Genomic DNA, 23,618 nt, shown 5'->3' on the forward strand with positions numbered 1-23,618 from the left:
TAACTTGGAAATAGTTTAAAAATCTCATGTGGTTTATATTAAGCATTATATTTTTCTTGAAAATAATTTACTTTGTGATGCCATGTTCTCATGAATTCAAATCAAGCACTGCATGCTTTCAAATGACTTGATGTCTTTGCAGATCTAATTTTGGTATATTTGTTATCTCAAATAATTCGCCAACTCAATATTTTGGCTTAGCAATCCAAATCAAATTGTGGTCCAAGTAGCAGGCACTCACATCGAATGTACAGAGACTTGACAAGCAATTAGCAATGAATATTTAAACGTCTTCATTACCCTTACATGAGAGATGCAGATGGCATTTAGGGAGATGGCAACCAGAGGACACTACTGTGAATTACGTTTCTATCATTTGGTCACCTGACTATTGGAAGACTTTCTCTGGGCCCCATGCCACTTCTATACTTCTACTGTCTGGCTAAAAATAAAGCAGGCATTCCAAATGCTATAAAAACAGGTTGCTTCCATGAAATTTCTATGCACATTTTGTGATTTGGGAAGGTTGTCTCCAAGGATCCCAGCATACATCCTTGCGGCTTAGCAAACCCAAATGCCAAGACTGTATAAGGGAATTCTGCGAATCAGAGTTCCTTCAAAATTCCTACTGATTGTTGGCTTCAGTTACCTCAGTATAACGTGCTGAATGTGCAAAGGTGAATAAATCAACATCTCATCCCTTCCAGAAGCAAATGTACCCAAAGGAGGGAAAAAAATAACTTTCAGAATTGTTACAAACATGGCCCATATATGGCCCAAAGGAAAAAAAAAAGTCTTTGAATAATTATAATTTCCAGACTGAGATCTCATTATAAATTTCTTTTTTAAAGGAAAAAACAACACTGGAGAGTCTGACTCAGCAACTGGCAGTTAAACAGAATGAAGAAGGAAAATTTAGCCATGCCATGATGGATTTCAATATGAGTGGAGATTCTGATGGTTTGTGAAAGTTTTCATATCTATTCCAGTAGTGTGCAGAAGTATCTGTTTAATGCCAATTAAAACTACTAAAAATTATGCCAGACAGCTGCCTCATACCTGATCATTACAGTAAGAGTTCACATGTTCTCCCCAGCACACTCTGTGAGATAACATCTATTACAGATTAAGAGATTGGCCCTTTGTAGTCATTTTTGCCAAGGGCACAGAGCTGTAAGTGCCAAAGGGCAGGTCTAGGATTCAACATGGCGTGATTATAAAGTGCATGCTGTCAGTCACCATTTCCCCTCTCACTTCGTTATTTATTATACCTGAAACAAACTTTTCAGAAATCTGTTATCCCTAAGCTCATTTTAAAGTTTTCATTTGTCAAACCCTAACCAGAATACATAGCTCAGAGGAGATTTTCAGGATAGTTTCTTGCATTTGAGATCCTTTGCCTCTTAATGCTATCTACCATACAGTCAAGTGTCCCGCCTACACTGTGTAAGCCGTCTAGAATTCAAACTGTGCAGCCTCACGCTTCCCACATGTACCTCGAGCCTTCTGTTGTCTACATTATCTCTGAATGTTCTAAACATCCACAGGGACAACTACATAAATTGATGCTCTAATTCTAATAGCACAGCAAAGAGGGAAAAGAGTGCTTTCCCTCTTACACTTAGAGCCGAATGGGAACCTCTCTCCCAGATCAGGTGGCGTACATGCATTTTAAGAGCATGGTCCTCAACTTTGTTACCACAGCAGAAGATCCCTGTATATAGAAAAGACTGCCCCAGTTCCAACCAGTGAGAAGCCAAAGGACTAGCCAAGCTTGAGCATTTGACCAATAATTCTGTTGAGGCCAAATTTGAATGAATTGGATATCTAAAAAGAGTCTGTGTTTTTCTAGCCTGTTGGATCCAAACATCTCGTTCCATCTTCTACTTTGCTTAGCTAAGATAAACCTGATCGAAGTACTTGCAAAGAACTTGTTTAGCTTTAATGAATTCACATAATGTTCATTTTAAGGCTTATGTTGCTGTAAGGTATAAGAACAAGAAAAGGCAGATGTGCAGATGATAATTTGCTAGCTACAAACCCATTTTAGAAAGATGTCCCCATATATTAGCACTCATTTTTGTCAATAAAACAACACTTACTGATAATAACACATTTCATAAATTTTAAGTTGTATTAGCATGATAAAATATACCCATGGTACTCAGCCTTAAAACATCAAAATGTTTGTTGCTGTTATGTGTTAAGTTCAGTCATGCTTGTATGCAAAATATTTTCCAATCTTCATCAGACCAAAGAGTATATTATGAAAGAGAAATAACGAGAAACTCCAATATGGTGTGTTTTCTGTTTGCTGCTATCGAGGTCTTCAAGTCTGGGTCATTTTGGTTAATTCCTATTCCTTCAGATTAAGACAGGAAGAGGAGTATGAAGGAAGAAAAAAAGCAGAATCAGTGCTTTTGTTGATTATACAAACTCTCGAAAACCCCAAAATATTTGAAATTTTTACACGCTACCAGAATATATCTCTTTCATATTTTGTAATGATAACCCTGGGAAACTTAGTGCCAGAGTTCTACATTTTGCTTCTCCTTGTTTTCTTTGCCCAAATTCAAGTATCTCAGGAAGCAGTTTAATCTGCTGAAGCCATTCTACAAAGTCGATAAAGCCTAGAAGACTGACTGAAGCCCCTCAGGGTTCCAGTGTCACTCCTGGCTGGGTTTCATCCTGAGTCTCCCTGATTGAAATGTACTTATCAGTGTATCTCTTTGGATAAATTAGATGTTGGGGGAAAATTCAGGAAAATGAACATATTATCTTTTTCACCTTATATATATGACTGTAGACTTCCTAAGAAACCATTGTAACGCAACTATTCATTTGTTCTTTTCCCTCCATTTTTATACATCTTTTGAGAAGCAGACTAACATTGCTGCATTAGCATATTTCATGCATTTATTAGCACATAATTTCAAAGAAAAGCCAAACACATTACAGGAGATATCTGTATTGTATTTTAACCTCAAATATCTTTTTCGCAGTGTTTTTATTTGTATAGCCTCAGAGGGAGAAAAGGGGCATGAGTAGCCTATGTTCTGACAGTCTTCAGGTAACAGAGGTAATTCTTTACCCGTAGTCAGCCATTCTGCTGAATACATTGGTGTCTCACAATTTTGTGAGCTTTTTGACGTAATATTTCTACACTACCAGCATGCCTGTTGACCTAACCCAATTATCTTCTTTGCAGTTTGCATCAAATATTTTTCTAGTGATGGTTTCTTGTGTGGTCTTGAAAGTGAACGGTGAACAGTCCTTTGAAAGAAAGGAAAAATATACTAGAAAATGAATTTAAAAATACAAATATATTTGGCACCACAAGGCTTATCACAAAAGCTTCATAAACAAGCATCTGACTCAAGAACTGGAAGTACCATTATCAGATGTGCTTTTAATTTTCAGATATTTTAATAGACTGTAAAACAATAATGCAAGGAAGGGATTGCCAAAAGTTTTAACACTAACGTGAAGCAATGTTCCCTGTTTTTAGGAAGTGCTGGAGTCTCAGAATCAAGAATTTATAGAGAATCCAGGGGGCGTGGTAGCAATGAACCCCACATAAAGCGTCCAATGAATGCCTTCATGGTGTGGGCTAAAGATGAACGAAGGAAAATCCTTCAAGCCTTTCCTGACATGCACAACTCCAACATCAGCAAGATACTGGGTAAGAAGAGTATTAAGGGTTCAGTGATGTGTGAAATACAGGTACAGTTTTGTTCTTGGCATTTGCTGAAAGAGATTGGGTTTGGAAGCTAAGCAGCTCATGTTTTCTACATATCTAAAAAAGAGGTACCCTTATTGAGCCTTTTCTTCTAACCATGAAGAATTCCACATTCATCAAGAAATAATGCCCGAATTCTGTGTGTTTCTATACTAGTTGTTGCAATATTTTCTCTTCTTTAAAAATCGAAAAAATATTGGTACTAAGACTAAGGGAAAATGTTCTTTTCATACAAGACTCTCAGTATTGGTGTTGACCATATATTATTTTCCTTTGTAAACACCATAGAATTCATCATGTCATGGGGGCAGGGGTGGAGGAGGAAATGATGTCTGTTCTAATACTATAATTGAAAATCAGTTTAGGTTGTCAGGACACAGCTTGTTGGGTGTGCATTATTTAGTTTTTACTTTTGGTAACCTTACATGTATTTTCAGTATCATTTAAAACGGGACTTTTCCTGCTATTGCAACTTTCAGCTTAACAGATGACAAAATACATACATAAACACTGAAGCACACAGCAAAACTGGGTGAGAGGAAAGAGTTCTGATTATAATGAGACCTATTATACACCAATTTAAGTCTCAGAAAGAAGGATGGAAGATTCCATTTCTTTGGTGCAGTTCTCTTGACATCATCATCATCATCATTGTCATTTTCACCATCTTTATCTTCACCTTCAAGAGCATAGTTTCTAGGTTCTGGACAACTTAAGCAAATTTTTATTATTCTTTGAATTCTAAGAGCTAAATAATAAAAAACAAGAGGAACACTGTATAAGCATATTTTGTCTTTGACAAATAAGTAACAAAATTTGTCAAAGTTATTAAAGCTTTGTTAAAATCCATATGCACGTGGAACTACATGTAGCTCATGTAGTGTGCCTTTTGATTCTTTGCATTAAGGAATCGATCTTCTGAAAGTAGTTACTAAACATGTAATGTGTTTTTATGATCCCATATTCTCCAACAATGGTAGTAGATGCTTCCCAGTCCACAGTGTACATTTGTAATGAAGCAAAAACAAACAGAAATCATTTACTGCTTAAACTTGTGTCTCAGTTTTTATCAAAATGATTTTGAAATCTTTAGATGAAGCTTATCTCAATATATGAACATGTGAAGCTTTATGTGTACATAAACGTGAATATTTATGCATGAATATATATCCATCTATAATAAAAAACTGCTGCTGCTGCTGCTGCTAAGTCGCTGCAGTCGTGTCCGACTCTTGTGACCCCATAGACGGCAGCCCGCCAGGCTCCCCCGTCCCTGGGGTTCTCCAGGCAAGAACACTGGAGTGGGTTGCCATTTCCTTCTCCAGTGCATGAAAGAGAAAAGTGAAAGTGAAGCCGCTGAGTCGTGTCCAACTCTTAGCGATCCCATGGACCGCAGCCTACCAGGCTCCTCTGTCCATGGGATTTTCCAGGCAAGAGTACCGGAGTGGAGTGCCATTGCCTTCTCCAGTAAAAAACTGGAACTGAACAAAAGGAAATGGACATGTTTCTGTATCTCTACTATCTCTCATCTATTTTTCTTCTTATGACTATATATATATTCTACCTTCCATATGAATTTTTCATTAAAAATACCATATCTTTCATTTGGAAAAACTCTTTATATAAGCTTATCTCATGTTTTAATACATCAGTTATAATCACATTAGAAATTCCCAAATTTTCAAAAAAAACCTAAAAACTAATACTGTTTAACCTGTCTGTATATCATTTAATTTATGTGCCTGAATACTAAAAAAATAATAATGACTGATTAAAACCTTACTCCAGGTATAATAGAAATATCAGTTTTGATGACATGAAATAATTTAGAAAATAGAGCAAAAGCCTTCATGGGAAAGAGATATCTGGCTAAAAGAATTCCTTTCTGATTTGAAGGAGAGAATATTAGAATGACTATATGATCATATAACTGTATGATCATATCATAATAGGCTGCATGAAAGAAAATGATGCCTAATTTAATTAAGATTTTTCAATGAAATTGTGCTGATTAAAGATACAGCAGAAAAAAATCCACTAAGGTCTTGGGCTTCAATATTTAGTCATAGCTTCAAACAAATAAATGATCTTCAAATATCCGCAAGATCATTCTGAATGGCTCATTTCATATAAAAGTACAAAGAAAGCTTGATGTTTTCCTTTTTACTGATTGTTTTGGATAACAGCCTCCGACAGCATGCCGCTAATTCATTCTGCTTAAAACAGGCGCTTGAGCTGGGTTGACATTTTACGTAGTCTCTGGGGATCCTAGTTGACATTTTAAAGGGCTTCTAAGCATTTTATAATACCCTAAAATCTGGTTTTAATAAGCCATTCTGCTGAAATTGTTAACATAAGGAATCACCTTTTACTGTTTGGCACTAGATCAGGAATGGGGGACATCTTTTTCTGATTAGATATACAGTAGTTGGAGGAAAATGTGCAAATTCATTACAGACCCCGTGGAGATGACACTGTTGCTCAGCTCAAACCCTTCATTTTTATTGTATTGCCAGGTTTAGAAAGGGAAAGAGCACTTTTAAGATTGATTTTTTTTTTTCATTTTGAACATCAGAAAATTTTGATTGAATCTTCCTTTATGTCATCAGGAGGAATACCTAAATGTAGTTGATTATTTTTTCATTGTCGAACACTAGTCTTTTGAAAACAACAGGTGACGTACTCCTTGTGCATGGTTAGAGTGAGCAACCAGCCACACCCAAATCAAGGAGGTGTTTTCATCTTTTGAAGGTATCCAAAATGCTATCTTCCTATTTCCATCTGGTGTGTTTAGGGGGTTGCATTACTGTTACAAATAATGGTTGTTGTACCTGCAAAGCCATTGAAACCAAAACCAAACTTGTCATTTGATTAACTTCATTCAGAAGCTACTCTTAAAAAATGGAAACTGCATTTGCCACCAAACTGAACCACTGTACTGCTGAGTCATAAAATAGAGTAGTTAGCTTAAGCATTAACTAGGTCAAAATGGTCCTTTAATTCTTAATTTTGAAAAGACATGTAATAGTGAGATGGCCCTTTTTTTTTTAACGTAGTTTAGAATTCAGTGATACTTCCAGAGAAATTATATTATCAAATGTCAAAATATTTTGATTCCAGTTAGAAGCCAACTTATTTGAGAATTTATGCATCTTTTACTGTCCTTTTTCCTGTGCATGTTAGCCAGAACAATGTTAAGTTCCTCTACTTCCTATTCCCATTGCAAGGTCTTGACCATTTCATTCTTCCTCCCTAGGCTACTCTTCTCTTTTTGTCCCTATAGGAGTCATTTTTGCAGCAGTGCCTTCCTGACCTATAGAATCCTGATCCCATCTCCTTATGATATGTTCTCATAGCTTCCTGTACTTTCCACAATTGTAACTGAAATTATACATTTGGCAATTACATATTTAATCTATTTCTCCTTAGCTGGAATATAAGCTCCAAGAAAATAGGTAGCATAATGACTCATCACAGCATATAGTTAATACAGCATCATGCATATAGTAGGAAATCTTAAAAATAGATCTCACCTTCCAAGGCATGTTACTATGAGGCATAAACATTCCTTTTCCTTAGAGAAAATTTCTTTTTTGATCTAATAGAACATTTTAACTTAGGGAAGAATCTTTGGCAATTCCTACCCTAACTGAGAATGCTAGTTCTTTTGTTCTACTTGGTGATATTTTAAGTCAACATTGAGCCACTGTTTGATTTCTCTTGTTATTCAGTAAGTTATTCTGGTAAGTTCACTTTTCCACACCCTGTTCTGAGGTTAAAAATTCCGATATACATACTTACAAGACAATCCACAAGAAGAATTGATCCAGTTCAATAGTATTAGAGCTTTATTTGTGTTTATATTTGCCCTAAGAACAACATGATTTCCAAGGGCCTCTTGGAAATAATGTTAGATAATAAAGAGTGTGAGCATGTACCTACAAATGATATGACCTGAGCAGCTGACTAAATGTTGGACATGGCATTTAAACACAAATTTGAGAAAGGAATAGAAAAATAAACTCTGTTATTTGAACTGTAACCTGAGTTCCTGTTGTAAATATAATGAAATCATATTGGCTATCTAGGTTGGAAAAAATTTGTTTACAAATCTTTGTAATATTTACACAGATATACCCACCGAGGCAACATCTGTTCTAATAGGAAGCAATTCTAAGGGAAGAGAAGTCCCTTCCTCTGCATTTCTTTAATAAATGTAGCAGCCCATATTGAGGAATTCTCAACATTTGTAGGAAAGAACAGTTCATTAGTGAGCTATTTGTATTTGAGATGTGGTGTTATGGTTGAATGATGAATTCATTCGAAAGGTTTAAGAACTTGCTTAGATGGCTTTGCAAGGCAGGTAAAAGCAGCAGTACAAGTGCATATTAGGCTAATTCCCGTTATTTTTTTTCTTTGTGCATTTGGACAGAGTTTTGGGCTTCCCTGGTGGCGATAGTGGTAAAGAATCTGCCTGCCAATGCAGGAGACACAAGAGGCAAGGGTTAAATCCCAGATCAGGAAGATCCCCTGAAGGCGGGCATGGCAGCCCAAGGTATTCTTGTCTGGAGAATCCCATGGACAGAGAAGCCTGGCAAGCTAAAGTTCATAAAGTCACAAACAGTTGTACACAACTGAAGTGACTTAGCACACACACACGAACTGATTACTTGCAGATAAACATCCACAAATAAACATTATTACTACTATTTCTGTTACTACTATGCATAGCCATACTGATAGAAGCAAAACTTTAAATCATATCTATATTGTGAATAAGCATAAACTATTTTTAATTAAGTTTCAAACTTCAAAAATCAGTTGTTTTTCGCAATCCTCGTTGAATCCAAATCAAAATTAAAAATGAAAGGAAAGGGAAAACCAATTTGGACCAACATTACTAATACATACTTTATCACAGGAAGTGACAATTTTATATATTATTGAAAATAATTTATTAAGAGAAAAATATAACTGTAAGTTTTGCTTTCTGGCTTAAAAATATTTCTGGATAAATCCTATGTCGTAGGTAGATATAAATATGTAAAGACACATGTTGTACCACACTTTTGATTTCTGTCAAACCTGAGTCAGTAATCTTCAATTTAATAGTTGTGTGAGCTTTGGTAAGTTACTTCATCCATTTGAACTTAAGTTTTTTTCATCTTTGGAAAAGGATATAAATGCTGTCTGCTAGTGAGATTGTGGTAGAAGGTAAAAATGAAAAAACTTATGTTAAGTTTTTAGCAAAGTATCTAATGCACAGTAGTTAACCCAGGGCATGTTCACTAATTATTTTTTATAAATAAAATTTTAATAAAATGAATTTTTAACTGTAATCAAGTTGGCATATTTAACACTTGGGAGAGAATAACCAGTACATGTAATATATGTTAGAAGGACTTTCCAGGTGACTTAGTGGTAAAGAATCCACCTGCCAATGCAGGAGACTCCGGTTCAATCACTGGGTCAGGAAGATTCCCTGGAGAAGGAAATGGCAGCCCACTCCAGTCTTCTTGCCTAGGAAATCACACGGATAGAGGAGCCTGGTCTTTGTAGCCTGGCTACAGTCTGCTGCTGCTGCTGCTAAGTCGCTTCAGTTGTGTCCGACTCTGTGCGACCCCATAGACGGCAGCCCACCAGGCTCCCCCATCCCTGGGATTCTCCAGGCAAGAACACTGGAGTGGGTTGCCATTTCCATCTCCAATGCGTGAAAGTGAAAAGTGAAAGTGAAGTCGCTCAGTCGTGTCCGACTCCTAGCAACCCCAAGGACTGCAGCCTACCAGGCTCCTCTGTCCCTGGGATTCTCCAGGCAAGAACACTGGAGTGGGGTGCCATTGCCTTCTCCGAGCTACAGTCTATGAGGTCACAAAGGAGTCGGACAGGACGTCGCAACTAAACAACAACGTGTTAGAAACCTTTGTAGTAAGTAATAAACTCCCACATAAAAATACTCAATAGCTAGACAGTTACCTTCGGATTCAAAATACATAATGAGTCTTTGCCTAACTTTTCAGTTCATAGTTGAATTACATCATGGTCTAATGTAGAAATGAAAGATATCGCTGTTAAATCTGCTGTGAGCTTTTAAGTATATAAGGTACAAGTTCGACTACATTGTTAATTCAAGGCAAAAAAAAAAAAAAATTGCTTAGTGTCTGTACCTTTGAGTACACAATTTCCTTGACACAGACACCAACAGCTCAGTCAAAGCTCATTAATCCTAACCTTTTTATATATTTCTGGGATATGGCCAACATTTTTGCTTTCGATTTTCATATTCTCAATTATACTTTGTTAGGATCCTCAGCCACTGTGCAAATGGGAATTTTAACCTTTTTTTCCCATAGGATCTCGCTGGAAAGCTATGACAAATCTAGAGAAACAGCCATACTACGAGGAGCAAGCCCGACTCAGCAAGCAGCACCTGGAGAAGTACCCTGACTACAAGTACAAGCCCAGGCCTAAGCGCACCTGCCTGGTGGATGGCAAAAAGCTGCGCATTGGGGAATACAAGGCAATCATGCGAAACCGGCGGCAGGAAATGCGGCAGTACTTCAATGTTGGGTAAGGAGCTTCCAGTCCGGTCCTTTTCCCATAGGGAACCCTTCCGGTTACTCTTAATGGGCTGGGAAGTGTATTTGTTTAGTTGCAAAGCAGCATTTTGAGAAAGAACCTGGCACAGTGTATTTTGTGTGACTAAGCCGTCCCATTATAATATCAAGGAAGAACATTTCAAGTAAGTTCATTCCAGGCTCCTAGAACAATGGCTCTGACCAGAGCTTTGTTTAAAGGCTGGTTTGAAAATAAACTGAGAGTAAAGAATTTTGAAGCTTCCCATTAAAAAGGTAGAAAGTCGTACTGGTTTTCTTTTTTCTTTTTCTTGCTGCTTTTCGTTACTTCCAAGGCCTCAGAGTGTAGATTCCTTAGCAACTAACAACTTAATTGAGATAATATGATATAAAAATGAATCGAAAGAAAGACTTGTTTCTGAATATAGAGGGGTCTCTAGGCTCTCAAGGCACATACCTGGCCTTAAAAAAAAGATCACATAAAGTAGAGATTCTGTTTAGGGCACAACAAGGTTGTGAGTGGACAAGTTTCCTTCTGAATTAAGGATGCCTTCCTCAGTATGGGGCTTCCCAGGTAGCTCAGTGGTCAAGAATCTGCCTGCAATGCAGGAAATGCAAGAGATGGAGGTTCGATCCCTGGTTTGGGAAGGTCCCCTGGAGTAGGCAGTGGCAGCCCACTCCAGTATTCTTGCCTGGAAATTCTCATGGACAAAAGAGCCTGGTGGACTACAATCCATGGGGTCGCAAAAGAATGGGACACAACTGAGCACCCACTCAGTATATCTTACCCTGCTCCCTATGGCAAGGCCTAAAACCACACTGCATTGTCAGAATTTTCTCACAAAACACAGAAATAAAGTTTTCATATTTGGAACAGTAATTAAGATCCTGTGATCTCTGAAAATGGCAAGAAGATACTTAAAAAATAAAAGCTTTTCAAATATGTCCAGTCCTCTCCATTCCCATGAATGTGTCTGCTTGCTCAGTCCAAAAGGTCTATGATTTATATCTCAATGCCTGACTCTCATGTGGAGCTCAAAACCCAGCCCTCCTTGGGGAAAGAGTAAACATATGAATGAATGAAAGAAGACATAAATGAACATCATCTATTAAATCTGTCTTACTGGGACCAGTTACAGGATCTGTGGATCCCAATGTAATATGAAAATGCAAGGCCCTTGTTAAAAAGTTTTTAAGGAATTTCAAGATGATGACGACAGAACTTTAAACCAAGTGTGGGTTTACATGTGTTCCCCTTCCTGGACCCCCCACCCACCTCCCTCCCCATCCCATCCCTTTGGGTCATGTAAACCCATGGCTGATTCATGTCAATGTATGGCAAAAACTATTACAATATTGTAAAGTAATTAGCCCCCAACTAAAATAAATAAATTTATTTAAAAAAAAAAAAAGGGAAAAAAATATATAAATAAATAAATAAATAAAATAAACCAAGTGTGGGATTTTTGTAAGCCCCTGATCCTGTACAGCTGCAGAGGTCATGCACCCACAAGGCCAGCCCAGCCTTCTACCCCCACTGATGATCTCCCCATTTCAGGGATAAAGTGGACCATGTGCTAGTATTCACTTCTAGTGGGTTCTGGGCAATAAATTTTTATGTTGAGAACTCTACTACTTCAGGATTTTTCCATTAAAATTGCATTATCTTTAGGTTTAATCTTTTAAAAATTGTTTCAACATGTTACAGTGAAGGAAAAATTAACTTGGTGTCAAGGACTTGAGTTCTGTTTATTAATCTTTCTTTACCTCAGTTTCTTTTCAGAAATTAAAAAAGTAACAGTCATTTTAAGAATCTAATGGGCAACATGTGAAAGTGCCTTGTAATTTATAAAGCGCTATATATATATATATAAAGCAAGGTACTTGTACCAAAGTAGGATACCATTTTCAAATGTCAGGCAGTAGGGTGAAAATCAAGACCTTCGACTTGGTCAAGCCAAGCAAATTCATTATAGAATAAGGCTTGCGTCCAACTCTCCACTCACCCAGGGTCTCTTTTTGGGAATTCCTCTCTGACAGGCAACAAGCACAGATCCCCATCGCCACCGCTGGCGTCGTGTACCCTGGAGCCATCGCCATGGCGGGGATGCCCTCCCCTCACCTGCCCTCGGAGCACTCCAGCGTGTCCAGCAGCCCAGAGCCCGGCATGCCTGTTATCCAGAGCACTTATGGTGTGAAAGGAGAGGAGCCACACATCAAAGAAGAGATCCAGGCTGAGGACATCAACGGAGAAATTTATGACGAGTACGACGAGGAAGAGGATGATCCGGATGTAGATTATGGGAGTGACAGTGAAAACCATATTGCCGGACAAGCCAACTGATAAGGGTCAAAAGATTGTTGTGACCTTAGGACTTAAAGAAGCCCTAGCTGGTTCATCCTTACCAGTGGCCAAGCACATTAACTTTCTCATACACTGACTGTTACTTTAACTGTTAGTCTTAAATAGTTGGGACATCAGCTGACTAATAGACCTCAGCCTCAAAAGGCTTGGAAAGGAAATAAAAATACAACAAGCAGACAACAATATCAACAACAAGAGATTGAAATAAGCTATGGGTAAAATAATGCCAGTAATTCAGCTGCTACATCCAAGCACTGAAGTCTTACCCGTCAACTTTTTTTTTTAATAAACTTTATGGCTGTTTGTTCTACAATGTTCTAGAAATTCTCACTCAGGTACACAGTGCCAACAAGTGGCTTGTGAATGTGTTTTGTTGTTTTGTGCTACAATTTTTAAAAGAAATAAGTTTTGTTTTGTTTTTCGGGGTTTCTGGGTTTTTTTCCTTTTCTTTCCTTTGGGTTTTTTTTTTGTTTGTTTGTTTTTGTTTTTTGGTAATGCACCTGACAGAAAAAAAAAAAAAAAAGAAAGATGACTTTCTCTTTCATTCTCTCCACCTTCTCCATCTCTATACTTTAAAGATGGAAGTCTGTGCATGGGGGGGAAGAGGGAAAAAGAGCCTGTTTTTAACTTCCTTGGTATCCACCACAAAATAAGCAATCATTTTCTTTAGAGGACTTTCCTTATCTGTTGCACACCACACTACATCTTTGAGCAAGTGCCAAATTTGTACTGAAGTGTTGACCCAGTTGATTTTTTTCCCTTTCCTTTTTCCTGTTCCTTCTTAAATTAGGACAGTGTTATATCTTAGACAATCCCTTGAAAAACCTGAAATACCAGCAGCTGGTGAGATTTGACTTTTTTTTTTTTTTTAATGGAAACTGTAGGTGCTGTTCTCAGGTGAAAAGAGAGAGAGACATAAGAAATTTAGAGAAAAAAATATTTTCTAATCTTGGATTTTTGTGTGTATGTATGTGTGTGATTATGGTACTAATAGGAATAATGTTGGATCATTGTGAGTTAAACCCACATCTGGGGATGAAATCCCACATCCTTCTAAATGACTGGTCTGGAAGCATCCTTGACCTTGACTTTGCACTTCGAATGACAACTTAACCAATAGAGGGCTCAGAAATTATATTTTTAAATTACTAATATGATTATTATTGGATGGATCAGGTGGCCCTGTATAATAGAGGGGTGCGTGTGTAATGTGGAAGCCGAATTCTCCCAGATGTTCCACTAACATTTGCTACTTAATGATTTCTGTTTGTTTTTCCTGTCGGTAACTTCGAGCAAAACAGTCGTTTCCCTTGAATATATTTGCCCATTTTCTAGAAATATAGGATTAGCTTATTTCTTCAACATTCCATCCTTTCCTGATCAAGAAATGGAACTGATGATTTTATAAGGTATTCTTAATCCCTCCATGAAATGAGGTGGAGGCCATTTGCATTTCAGAATTGTGGGCCAGGTACATTTCATGCTATAAAAAGCAGGATTTGTTTAGAAGTCATTGCAACGCTTGCCACTGCTCTACTCTTCCTGTAAGATGTATCCACTGAAGTCCAATTTCTGATTCCAGCAGAGTGTGTGCACAGAGCAACAGCTGATGGTCAAAGGACTGCTTAGTTAGACTTTGCTAGCCAAGTGCCAAGGCAGTTGTAGGGCTTGTTCAAATAAATGGGAAATCATCTAAAGTGAATCAGCGCTGCTCATACTGAAGCATTAGACAGTAAATACTCCAACCAGTAGATTGGATGTGCTATGGTTTTCACTCCAGTCATCATTTTCCTATCCCACCCTCCCCAAACCTGACCCTTAAGTTTGATTTTTACATATAAATAAGAAAAAAATCCCTTTTCATTTTTCTCTCTCTCAAAAGACTTGCTCTGGGGTTTTGCTTGGAGGAGCTAATCATACCCTGCATGTCAGAGACTTTGTTTTGTTTGTTTTTCTGTTTGTTTTTGATGACTGTATTTTCATTTGAACTGCCTCTTTTTGCTAGTGTTGTAATGATGATGATAAAATAATAATAATAATAATAATAGTAATAATAATAATAATGGTCAGCTGTTCCCAGATTAGTAAGTTATGTATAATTTATTTCTCCCTTTCTATTTTATTCTCCTCTGATTTGGAAGTGCAGCCAATAAGTTGTCAGATATTTAAAACAAATTTCCATCTCCAACGTGTGTGTGTGTATATACATATATATACATACGTGTGTGTGTATATGTGTACACACACACGTACACACATATTCACTCACACTGTTTCGTTTCTCCTTCCATAAGTTCTCTCCTTTTCAAAAATTTGGCCCCAACAAACGTCAAGTTCTGGTGTTTTAATACATACAAGTGAAATTACTAAGAGGGTCGTGTTCAATCTTAATTAACTTATGCTCTCATCACTCATTTTATTTAATTACCACAGTCATCTAGAGCCAATTTTTTTTTTTGTTTTTGTTTGTTTTGTTTTTAAGCACTCTGGATAAAAAAAATAGACACTTGTTTTTATATCGTTATTATGTACAATGTGAAAACAGATTTTTAAAAATTTGTTGTCTTTGTTAACAAATTCTTTCTGACTCATGTGCGTTCACCTCTCACTTTTGCTGGATACTTATTTCCCACCATGTTAAAAAGATGCTTTGTTTTCATTTCATGACTTTGGGCTACAAGAATACTTTGTTTTAGCTCCAGGTAGATGCCTCTGAGGGCGTTCATGACCGACACCAGTTCTAACACACTTACCAGTGAATTGACAAAACGCTTCTGTTTAGTCTTTTTTTGTTTGTTTTTTTATCTTGTTTTATTTGAAGAGGAAAATGAAATTTTTAATGGTGACCTTTAACAGCTGAAATCCAAAAGTTGATTTCAATGTTACATAGTTAGGTTTATGTCAGAGAGATGAAAATGTGCATGGGTTGAAACAAAGAGCAAGTCCATAGCTTTGCATTCTGTTCTCTTGTTTGGATGTCCAGTTCACTGAGGGTCACAATTGTTTTGCCTTAACTTTCCCCAAAAGAAAACAAAAAAATCACGTTGATGTTTAAAATGCTTTGAAGTCATTTGATAAAAGGTGCTATGAATGGCAAAGTATTGGGTTAGCACATTGCCTTTGGGGCATTTGATTGGTTTATCAGTTTTGTAAAAGATCCTAAAATCTGTATTCTTTTTCTGTGCCCCGTAATGACCAAAAAAGACAAGGGAGAGGAAATGAGAGTAAGATCAAACTCAAATGAACATAAAGTCTCCCTTCTCTTTCATTCCCTACCTACCTGTTCACTTTTCACATACCAACCCCCACCCCATCTCTCTCTCTCTCTCTCTCTCTCTCACACACACACACACACACACACACACACACACACACCAGCACACACGCTCACCCCAGTACTGAGGGATAATCTTGCCAGAATTCTGTTTTTGTTTTTGTTTATGGCTGTTGTAATCAATTTTTCTAAAAATAATCATATTTTAATATGAATCAAAGAGAGCATCACTGGAGAAAATAGGTTACAATTACTCATATATAAGTTACTAAGAATTTGGCTGATAACTACAATTGAGTAAAATACAAGACTATTCTTCAGTCCACTTATACCTAAATTAGTTAAGTCAATTCTTAACATTTATTTGGCATCTGCAGTTAAGAGTTAACCATGTATAAAATCCCTCCCAAAGAGCGTAATCATTATTGCAGCCAAATCCTCTTTATAAGAAACAAATATAAAAGAATTTCTTTGATGAAATAATTTCATAGATTTGATTTTGACGTAGGCATTTTACCTTAATTCATTTAAAGAAAATTATGTTTAAATATTTTATGGTCCAACTTCAGATATTTTCTTAATCCAGAAGATGTTATTGTTCCCAGAAGAAATGTCTTATATCACATTTAAAACATCAAAAATCATTACATTTTCATTTGCTCTAATGGGTAAATTATTTGAATTGTAATAGACAACTGTATATTTACAAACAGGTTTATAAAATATTTGTCTATCAAGTTAATAGTAAAATAAAAATTATAGGGTCTGCAAGGAAAAAAAATGAAGCCCACTTAAAGTGGTTCAGAGATCTCTTTCATCTTATAGGGCATAGGTTTTTGTTTAGACAGGCTTTTACAGTATTTAATTTTAAAGTTTCCTATAACTGTCAGTTTCCCAGGTTGAAGATGTTAGGTTTTCTACTGATTGATTCCTGTCCTCCCCAGTGTTTCTGTCACTGGTTCACTAGAACAGTATTTATGTAGCTCCACTGGCTCTAAAGCTCTTAGTCCTTCTAACATTTTGGATTTTATGAGTAAAAATGGGAAAAAGTAGAAAAGAGACAATCAAATGCCTGGAGCTTAAAACAAAGTATGTGCAACCTACCATCTCACTTGAAATTTAATAAAATAAATAATTATGTAAATATAACATAGAGTTATAGATTTATATTTTGTTCATAACACATAGTGTAATATAAGTTGTATATTTTCATGTTTTTGGTTTTATGTTATCATTCATGCCACAATAAAAATAAAAGAGGAGTTTATGTACTCTTAAAAAAAATGATGTGGGTTGCCACCAACCTGTTTTTTTTTTGTTTGTTTTTATTTTTTGTTTTTGCATTCTCTTTTTTCAGTATTACTGCCATGCAAGGCACCAATAAAAACAGCAAATGTGTTCTTTACATATTATACTGTGTTTCTTTTCACAATTCTTGTTACAGTGGTTTAAATATTAGTTTTCTTATGAAAAGAACAGAAGTATGAAAAATAATTTTGCTTTCACTATAAATAACCCCACTTCCGAAACTGACTTTGAACTGAGAATTAACGGTTTAAATCTTAGAGGTGAACATTCAAGGAAGCCTCTTCACAAGTATCTCATCAGAGAGCTTCACTATAATGTCAAAAGTTATCCTTTTGTATATAACTGAGTCTAATAGACTTGAAAATCCTGCAGCCCAAAGCACCCTAAATATCGTTTTTCCTGTTTGACACCATCACTGGGGCAGGCTTTCTATGCTTTAGAATTAAATTTCATTCTATTGTTGGTATAGAAATTCTAAATTTCAGATTATGAAATTAGTAAGATCTATAAATTCACTTTATATTATCTAATTTAGAATAATGGATATTTCTACATTGTTTAACATTCTGACTTTAATTTCTGGATTCTACCTTCAACTTTGTAAGCAAATGTTACAACAAGAAGGCTCCTTTTCTTCCAGTGGCCAATTTTGCTTGTCTCTTCCACCATAAAATGTTTTTCTATCTATGTGTAATCATTTTCCATAAGGGTTTTTGGTTGGTTGGTTGTTTACTTGGTTGGTTTTTAAGTAAGTATCAAGACACTGGGTCAGATAACATCTGGTTCAAATGAATATGAAATAAATATATAAAGAAGATATGTTCTACAGACACTTTGCCCATTGAGTCCCTTCACAGAAGCAGTTTACAATGTCTGCTCCGTGGGCTACCTGCTTTAGAATTGTTTAAAAACGTAGATTCTTATGTCGGCCTCCAGATGTCAAGAATCAGAATATCTAGGAATAGGGCTAAAGCTGTTGCTATTAACCAGCTCCAAATAATTATTCTGCATGCCCTGGTAAAAAACCGAAAGGTGGATCTATTTTCCTCTTTTATCTACCTATTGTACATGTCAAATTCTGCAGATGATATGGCCTACCACAGTTTAACCTTCAGTTCAGTAACCTTAGGCCTTTATAAAAACCTCTGAGGGTCAGTGATTAGGCAAGAGTTGGAGACTGGAAACAGCTCAGAGTCTGTCCCTTCATAGGTTGTTTTTGAGGGCATTTGATCTATCAGAACACGCCCACATGTTATCCTTGTTTCTCTGTGTCTCCTTTTGTTCATCATAGCAAAGCAGTAGGCTTCAGAGACTCCATGCCAGCGGAATGCTGAAAATACAATAGAAACACACATTTCCGTTAATATCCACTTAATATTTGCCAAAACATTGAGGTACTTTTGAAAGAAAAATATCCAGTGTAGTAGCGGAGAAACGATCATCCCATGTAGTGTTTTTAGTTAGACCACCTATAGCTCTAGTAGTCACAGTCTCACCCTATTTCTTCAGGAAATCGCATCATAGGGTTTGTTAAGTACATGTGGATGGGGAAATCTTGTCTGCTTATGAAATCTTGACTCACCCAAGGTGCCAAGTCCCACCTTTGGTTTCTCTCCCACCAAATAAAGTTCACTTTGTTTTGTCCTGTCACACTATTTCAGAAACAGTCTTTTCTTGATCTTTATGTTTTTTAATTTCTTATGGAATATTTAGGACTAGCAGCATGCAATAATAGATGGTTTTCTTATTGCCAATGCCTTGAACAACCAAAAAAATTCTGGCAATAGTGAAAAGAAAACCATTCTTTTTTTATTTCCTCAATTTTGACAATTTCAGAAGTTGGTGTTTGAGGAAGTTGACGTGTGTGTTTTTTAAAAAATCAAGATACTGTCATTCTTACCAAATTTTAAAGTTCAGAAGTCATTCGTACTTATAACTTGACATCGTCATTGAAACCTCAATTATAACAATGGAGGTGAAGGTAAGCATGAATTAGTTCAATATCTAAGTTAAAGACTATTTATGAAAAAATTCTAATTTATTTTTCTTGAGTTTCTAAAGCAACCTAAAAACTAGCTGAGAAGACCTGTTTTATAAGTAAGCATTGTAATTAGTATGTAAAGCATATGCAATAGTATTGCTAAAAGTTCTTAAAAATAGTTATGTTTTATTAAACAGGCTTAACATCTGTCCTACAATTTATTTTCTTCTACCAATTTGCTTAGCAAACTATTTTTACCACCAGGAATGAACCAGTTCAGCTCTGATCACAGTATTTCATCATTTTGCAATGAGTCTGGTCCATATGCGTGAGATTTTAGTCTCCCTATTATTACCATTTTCTAAATATACAAGTGAATATGGTATGGAATGGTACTTTGTTGGTATTTGCAATATAACCAAGAGGATGAAAATTGTTTTATCATTAATGTCTCTACTGATTCAATTTAAAAAAAAAATTAATGAGAACAATTGTAGGAATCCAATAGGCCTAAGTAAGCACCATCATTTTGTACATCGCCTGTTCAATTTAGTACTAAATTTCAGAGTCTGGAAAGCAATCCTAATTACACACAAACTGTAAAATATATTTGAAATAAAGTCTTGTTTATAAAATCACTGCTGTAATAACTTTTTTTAATAAATCCATGTGGTCCTGGTAGGAAGTTGGAGAAGCCATAGAAAATGTTTAGATAGTTACTTACATGGAAGATTGGCTTTTTTCAACTTGTTCCAATATTGGCCATCAGTAAGCATTCATTTTGCCTTATACTTCAAATCTACAATTGACTAGAGTACAAATTTGTAAATTGTGGTTGCATGAACTTAAGTTTGTTCAGGACTACAGTCATTATTAATGGGCCTCAAATAATTACACAAATTGTCTTCCTTATTTGGAAATGATCTTCAAGCATCATCATCTGCTACTAGGTTAACATGCACAAGAGGAATTAATCTGCTTTCTTATGGGCAGGACTTATTTAACATCAGGAAAATTAAATTGCCAGTGGTATAATAGTGGGCACAAATGTTAACCACAGATATTGAAGAGAGAATTTTAGATCCTCCTCGTTAAAGAGTTATCCATTTCCCTGAACCCCACTGATTTTATAGATCTATGAGCTTTGGTATTATAACCTATTACATCATCTATATCTTAGACTTTCGCTTATGAAATCCTCTAATGTAGTCTTTGTCTTCTATTATTACAATAAAAACTTTATAAGGACACTTAATTTTTCAGATACTTCAAGATTCCCCCAAAGTTTATGTTGGCAAACTATGATAAAATTTTATGAATTTTATGTTTTTCATGTGTTTTAAACACACAATGCCTGAGTTTGCAACTTGAAAAAATATTTAGACACTTTTATGAATACAAAATACAAGTCAAGTGAAATGATAAAAATCATAGGAGGTGATATGGTGTGTCTTTCCTTGTCTTAATGATTCAGTATTTGGCAAATATTAATGATGCTGACCTGGTTCTTCTGGCAATAAAAAGCCAAATTCTCATCAAAGTTGATGAGTCTCTGCTCCCTAGTGCATCATGTTTGACTTTACATAAATGCACAGGCTCTTTTACCCACTTTCAAAATTTGGAGCGGCTTACAATAAATACACAAGTACAAAAAATTGCCAGCATAGTTAGCACATAGCAAAATAAAAAGAAAATAAGTAAAGGGTAAGAAATAAAAAGAAATCACACATATGCCCACACATCATAGAAACACACACACATATCCCTTTTTCTTGCTCTTTACCTTTTGTCTCTTTACAAAAGAGAGTGTGTGTGTGTGTGTGTGTGTGTATGTACACTGAGGATGACAACTCTAATCACTAAACAAAGAACAGCTCTTATTTTTGTAGCAGCCACAGCAAGGAAACTACATGGATTAGAGAATTCTCATTGCTTAATTGAAGGAAACATGCAAGTTTATCATGAGAAATAAACCTTCATTCCCTAAATTCTCAGATGGATTTCACACTTAAGGGATAAGGAACAATGCAAAGAGTCACTTTTATGTAAGCAGATTTACAAAAGCTGTAGATTTGCTTCATATATGCTTACTCTGTTAGTCCTTACGCAGAGTTTCATAAAGACAATTTGCAGGGGGTCAGAGAGAAAGATAGTATACATATGAATAGATAACTGGATATATGGATTAAGCAAGGATTTACAAAGGATAAACCTGGAATAATTGTGATTGTGATGAATATTTATCATGTCCCACAGACTAGCTTTTTCAACTATCAGATGTTTTAAATTGGCTTTTAATTATGCTGTGTTCAGTATTATGATAGTTCTATGCAAGATATAAAGCAAATAAGACTAGCATACATTAAGCAATAAAACAGGATAAGAATATGATTAATGAACCAAACTGTAAGTGACATGGGATTTCAAATCAGAACAAGAATCATTTTAATATTTACTGAGACTCCAGTTTCTAAATAAATGTAGTAGGTGGTGAATGGCCAACCTCCCTGGAAAAACTAGAAAAAGCTGGAAAAATATCCCCAAAATTATATTTTAGGGCATTGGAAAGCTATGGGAGAAATGAGGGCTAGATGAACCATAATTTCAGAAAAGCAAAAATTCATCTAAGATGAAGCTGATGATTGCTAGCCATTTCTATTTGGAGAAGCATCAAATTCTACATTCTGCTGTAAAGATTTGGCAACTTAGAGTTAAAGAGACACTAGCAAAGTAGTTGTGTGTCTCTAAAGTGCCTGAGTGGAAACTTGAAAGTGAAAGAAAGTGAAATTGTTAGTCGCCTGGTTGTGTCTGACTGCGACCCTGGACTGTAGCCCGCCAGGCTACTCATTCCATGGGATTATACAGGCCCTCAAATACAAGACTGGTGTAATTAATAGCATATTTGCTGAGTTTGGGTCTGTGTGGGATGTTGGAGATTTATGGCAAGATTCCAAAAGAAAGACTGAAATCTGTGTCATTTAGTCCTTTGGAAACAAAGACCAGCCATAAATATGGGACATGACACAAGCGTACAGCTAATCACCCTCTCAAGACACTTGCCATCTTTTATCTTCAAGGGGTAACGTACTGGGCAGTTGTGCTGGGGACCTTGTAAGAGCAGACCTGAATCCCCTGTAGTTTTTCATGGCTGAGGAGACAAATATCCACCATGCTGACAAGAAAAGTTTTGGAAAATTACACTCGGAAACAAAATACAGGTACCCTGAGTACTACTAAAACTGCCAAGCAACCTTGACACAGATAAATCTCTGGTAAAGGTAAAATGATCAGCCCTTCACCCATCTGTCTAGGACAAGAATATGAAACTCCACTCTAGTGGAAGATTAAATCATACAGGTTCTTTTAATTTAAAAGATAAGGGGAAAAAACTAGCACATGGAAAGGGAAAAATGATTGATAAAGGAAAAAGAAACAGCAGATGTAGGTCTACAGATGATACTAATATTGAAGTTAGCAGAGGCTTTAATATAACTACAACTAATAAATTTAAGGAAATAGATGAAAATAGACAAAATAGATGAGATCTACAAATAATAATCACCTAGACACAGAAGAGCACAGAATTAATGAATATAAAAAGTTTAATAAAATATATAAAGTTATCAAAAGTAATTAAAGAGATAATCACTCAGAACTAGTCACATAAAAGATACTGCACCGATTTAAGAAGCTCAGTTAATCCAAGCAGGATAAATTAAAAAAAAAAAAACACACATATAAATTTTCTAATGAAACCATTCAAAACTAAAAGCAAATTTTTAAAAACCGCCAGAGGAAAGAACACATCACTGTCCAAAAAGCTGAGCAGCTGACTTCTCAAAAGAAAAAAGATGGAATCTAGAAACAATGAAACGCATTTAAATAGTGCTACCAGCAGAACTTGCCAAAATAGAGTTCTACATACCATAATGAAGTTGAAATAAAGTTACTTTGAGTCAAGCTAAAGCTTGGAGGACCCATCCCCAATGGCTCTGACTACAAGAAATATTAAAGGAAAGTCTTCAAGCTGAAGGAAAATGATTCTACATAGAAAAAAATGAAACTACAGGTGTAAATAGATAGTACTGGAAATGACAAAATACGTGTGATATGTAAAGAGTTGGGTGTGTAGAAAATGTTGTGTCAAATTTTTAGTATACATAGAAGTAAGTGCATAACAATAATAATGGAAAAAGGAAGGGAATAAATGAATTACTCAAGTAGATGATCATTTTAATAAAAATTATATTGTATTTTTCAATGTAATAATTAAAAGTCATGTAGGAATTGTTTGTGTATAACATTTTGGGGGGAAAAACTTCAATTTTCAGTTTCACACTTTGGTTTTACTATATAGTTGCTATATTAGTTTACTAGGG

General features: G+C 35.8%; 1 protein-coding gene across 50 annotated transcripts in view; it reads left to right on the plus strand.

The window, feature by feature from the left end:
- Window positions 1–12,989, plus strand: part of SOX5 (SRY-box transcription factor 5) — a 1,114,103-nt gene extending 1,101,114 nt beyond the window's left edge. For all 50 annotated transcript variants that reach the window (XM_081482956.1, XM_081482931.1, XM_081482958.1 and 47 more), the window contains 4 exons: window positions 852–960; window positions 3,509–3,682; window positions 10,090–10,306; window positions 12,352–12,989. In XM_081482956.1, the coding sequence (XP_081339082.1) occupies window positions 852–960; window positions 3,509–3,682; window positions 10,090–10,306; window positions 12,352–12,655 (804 nt within the window). In that variant the 3' untranslated portion in view covers window positions 12,656–12,989. The remainder of the gene's footprint in view (window positions 1–851; window positions 961–3,508; window positions 3,683–10,089; window positions 10,307–12,351) is intronic.
- The last annotated feature ends 10,629 nt before the right edge of the window (window positions 12,990–23,618 follow it).

The sequence above is a fragment of the Giraffa tippelskirchi genome, chromosome 4, assembly GCF_054371585.1.
Source record: "Giraffa tippelskirchi isolate mGirTip1 chromosome 4, T2T-mGirTip1v1.2.pri, whole genome shotgun sequence".
In the NCBI taxonomy this organism is placed as follows: domain Eukaryota; kingdom Metazoa; phylum Chordata; class Mammalia; order Artiodactyla; family Giraffidae; genus Giraffa; species Giraffa tippelskirchi.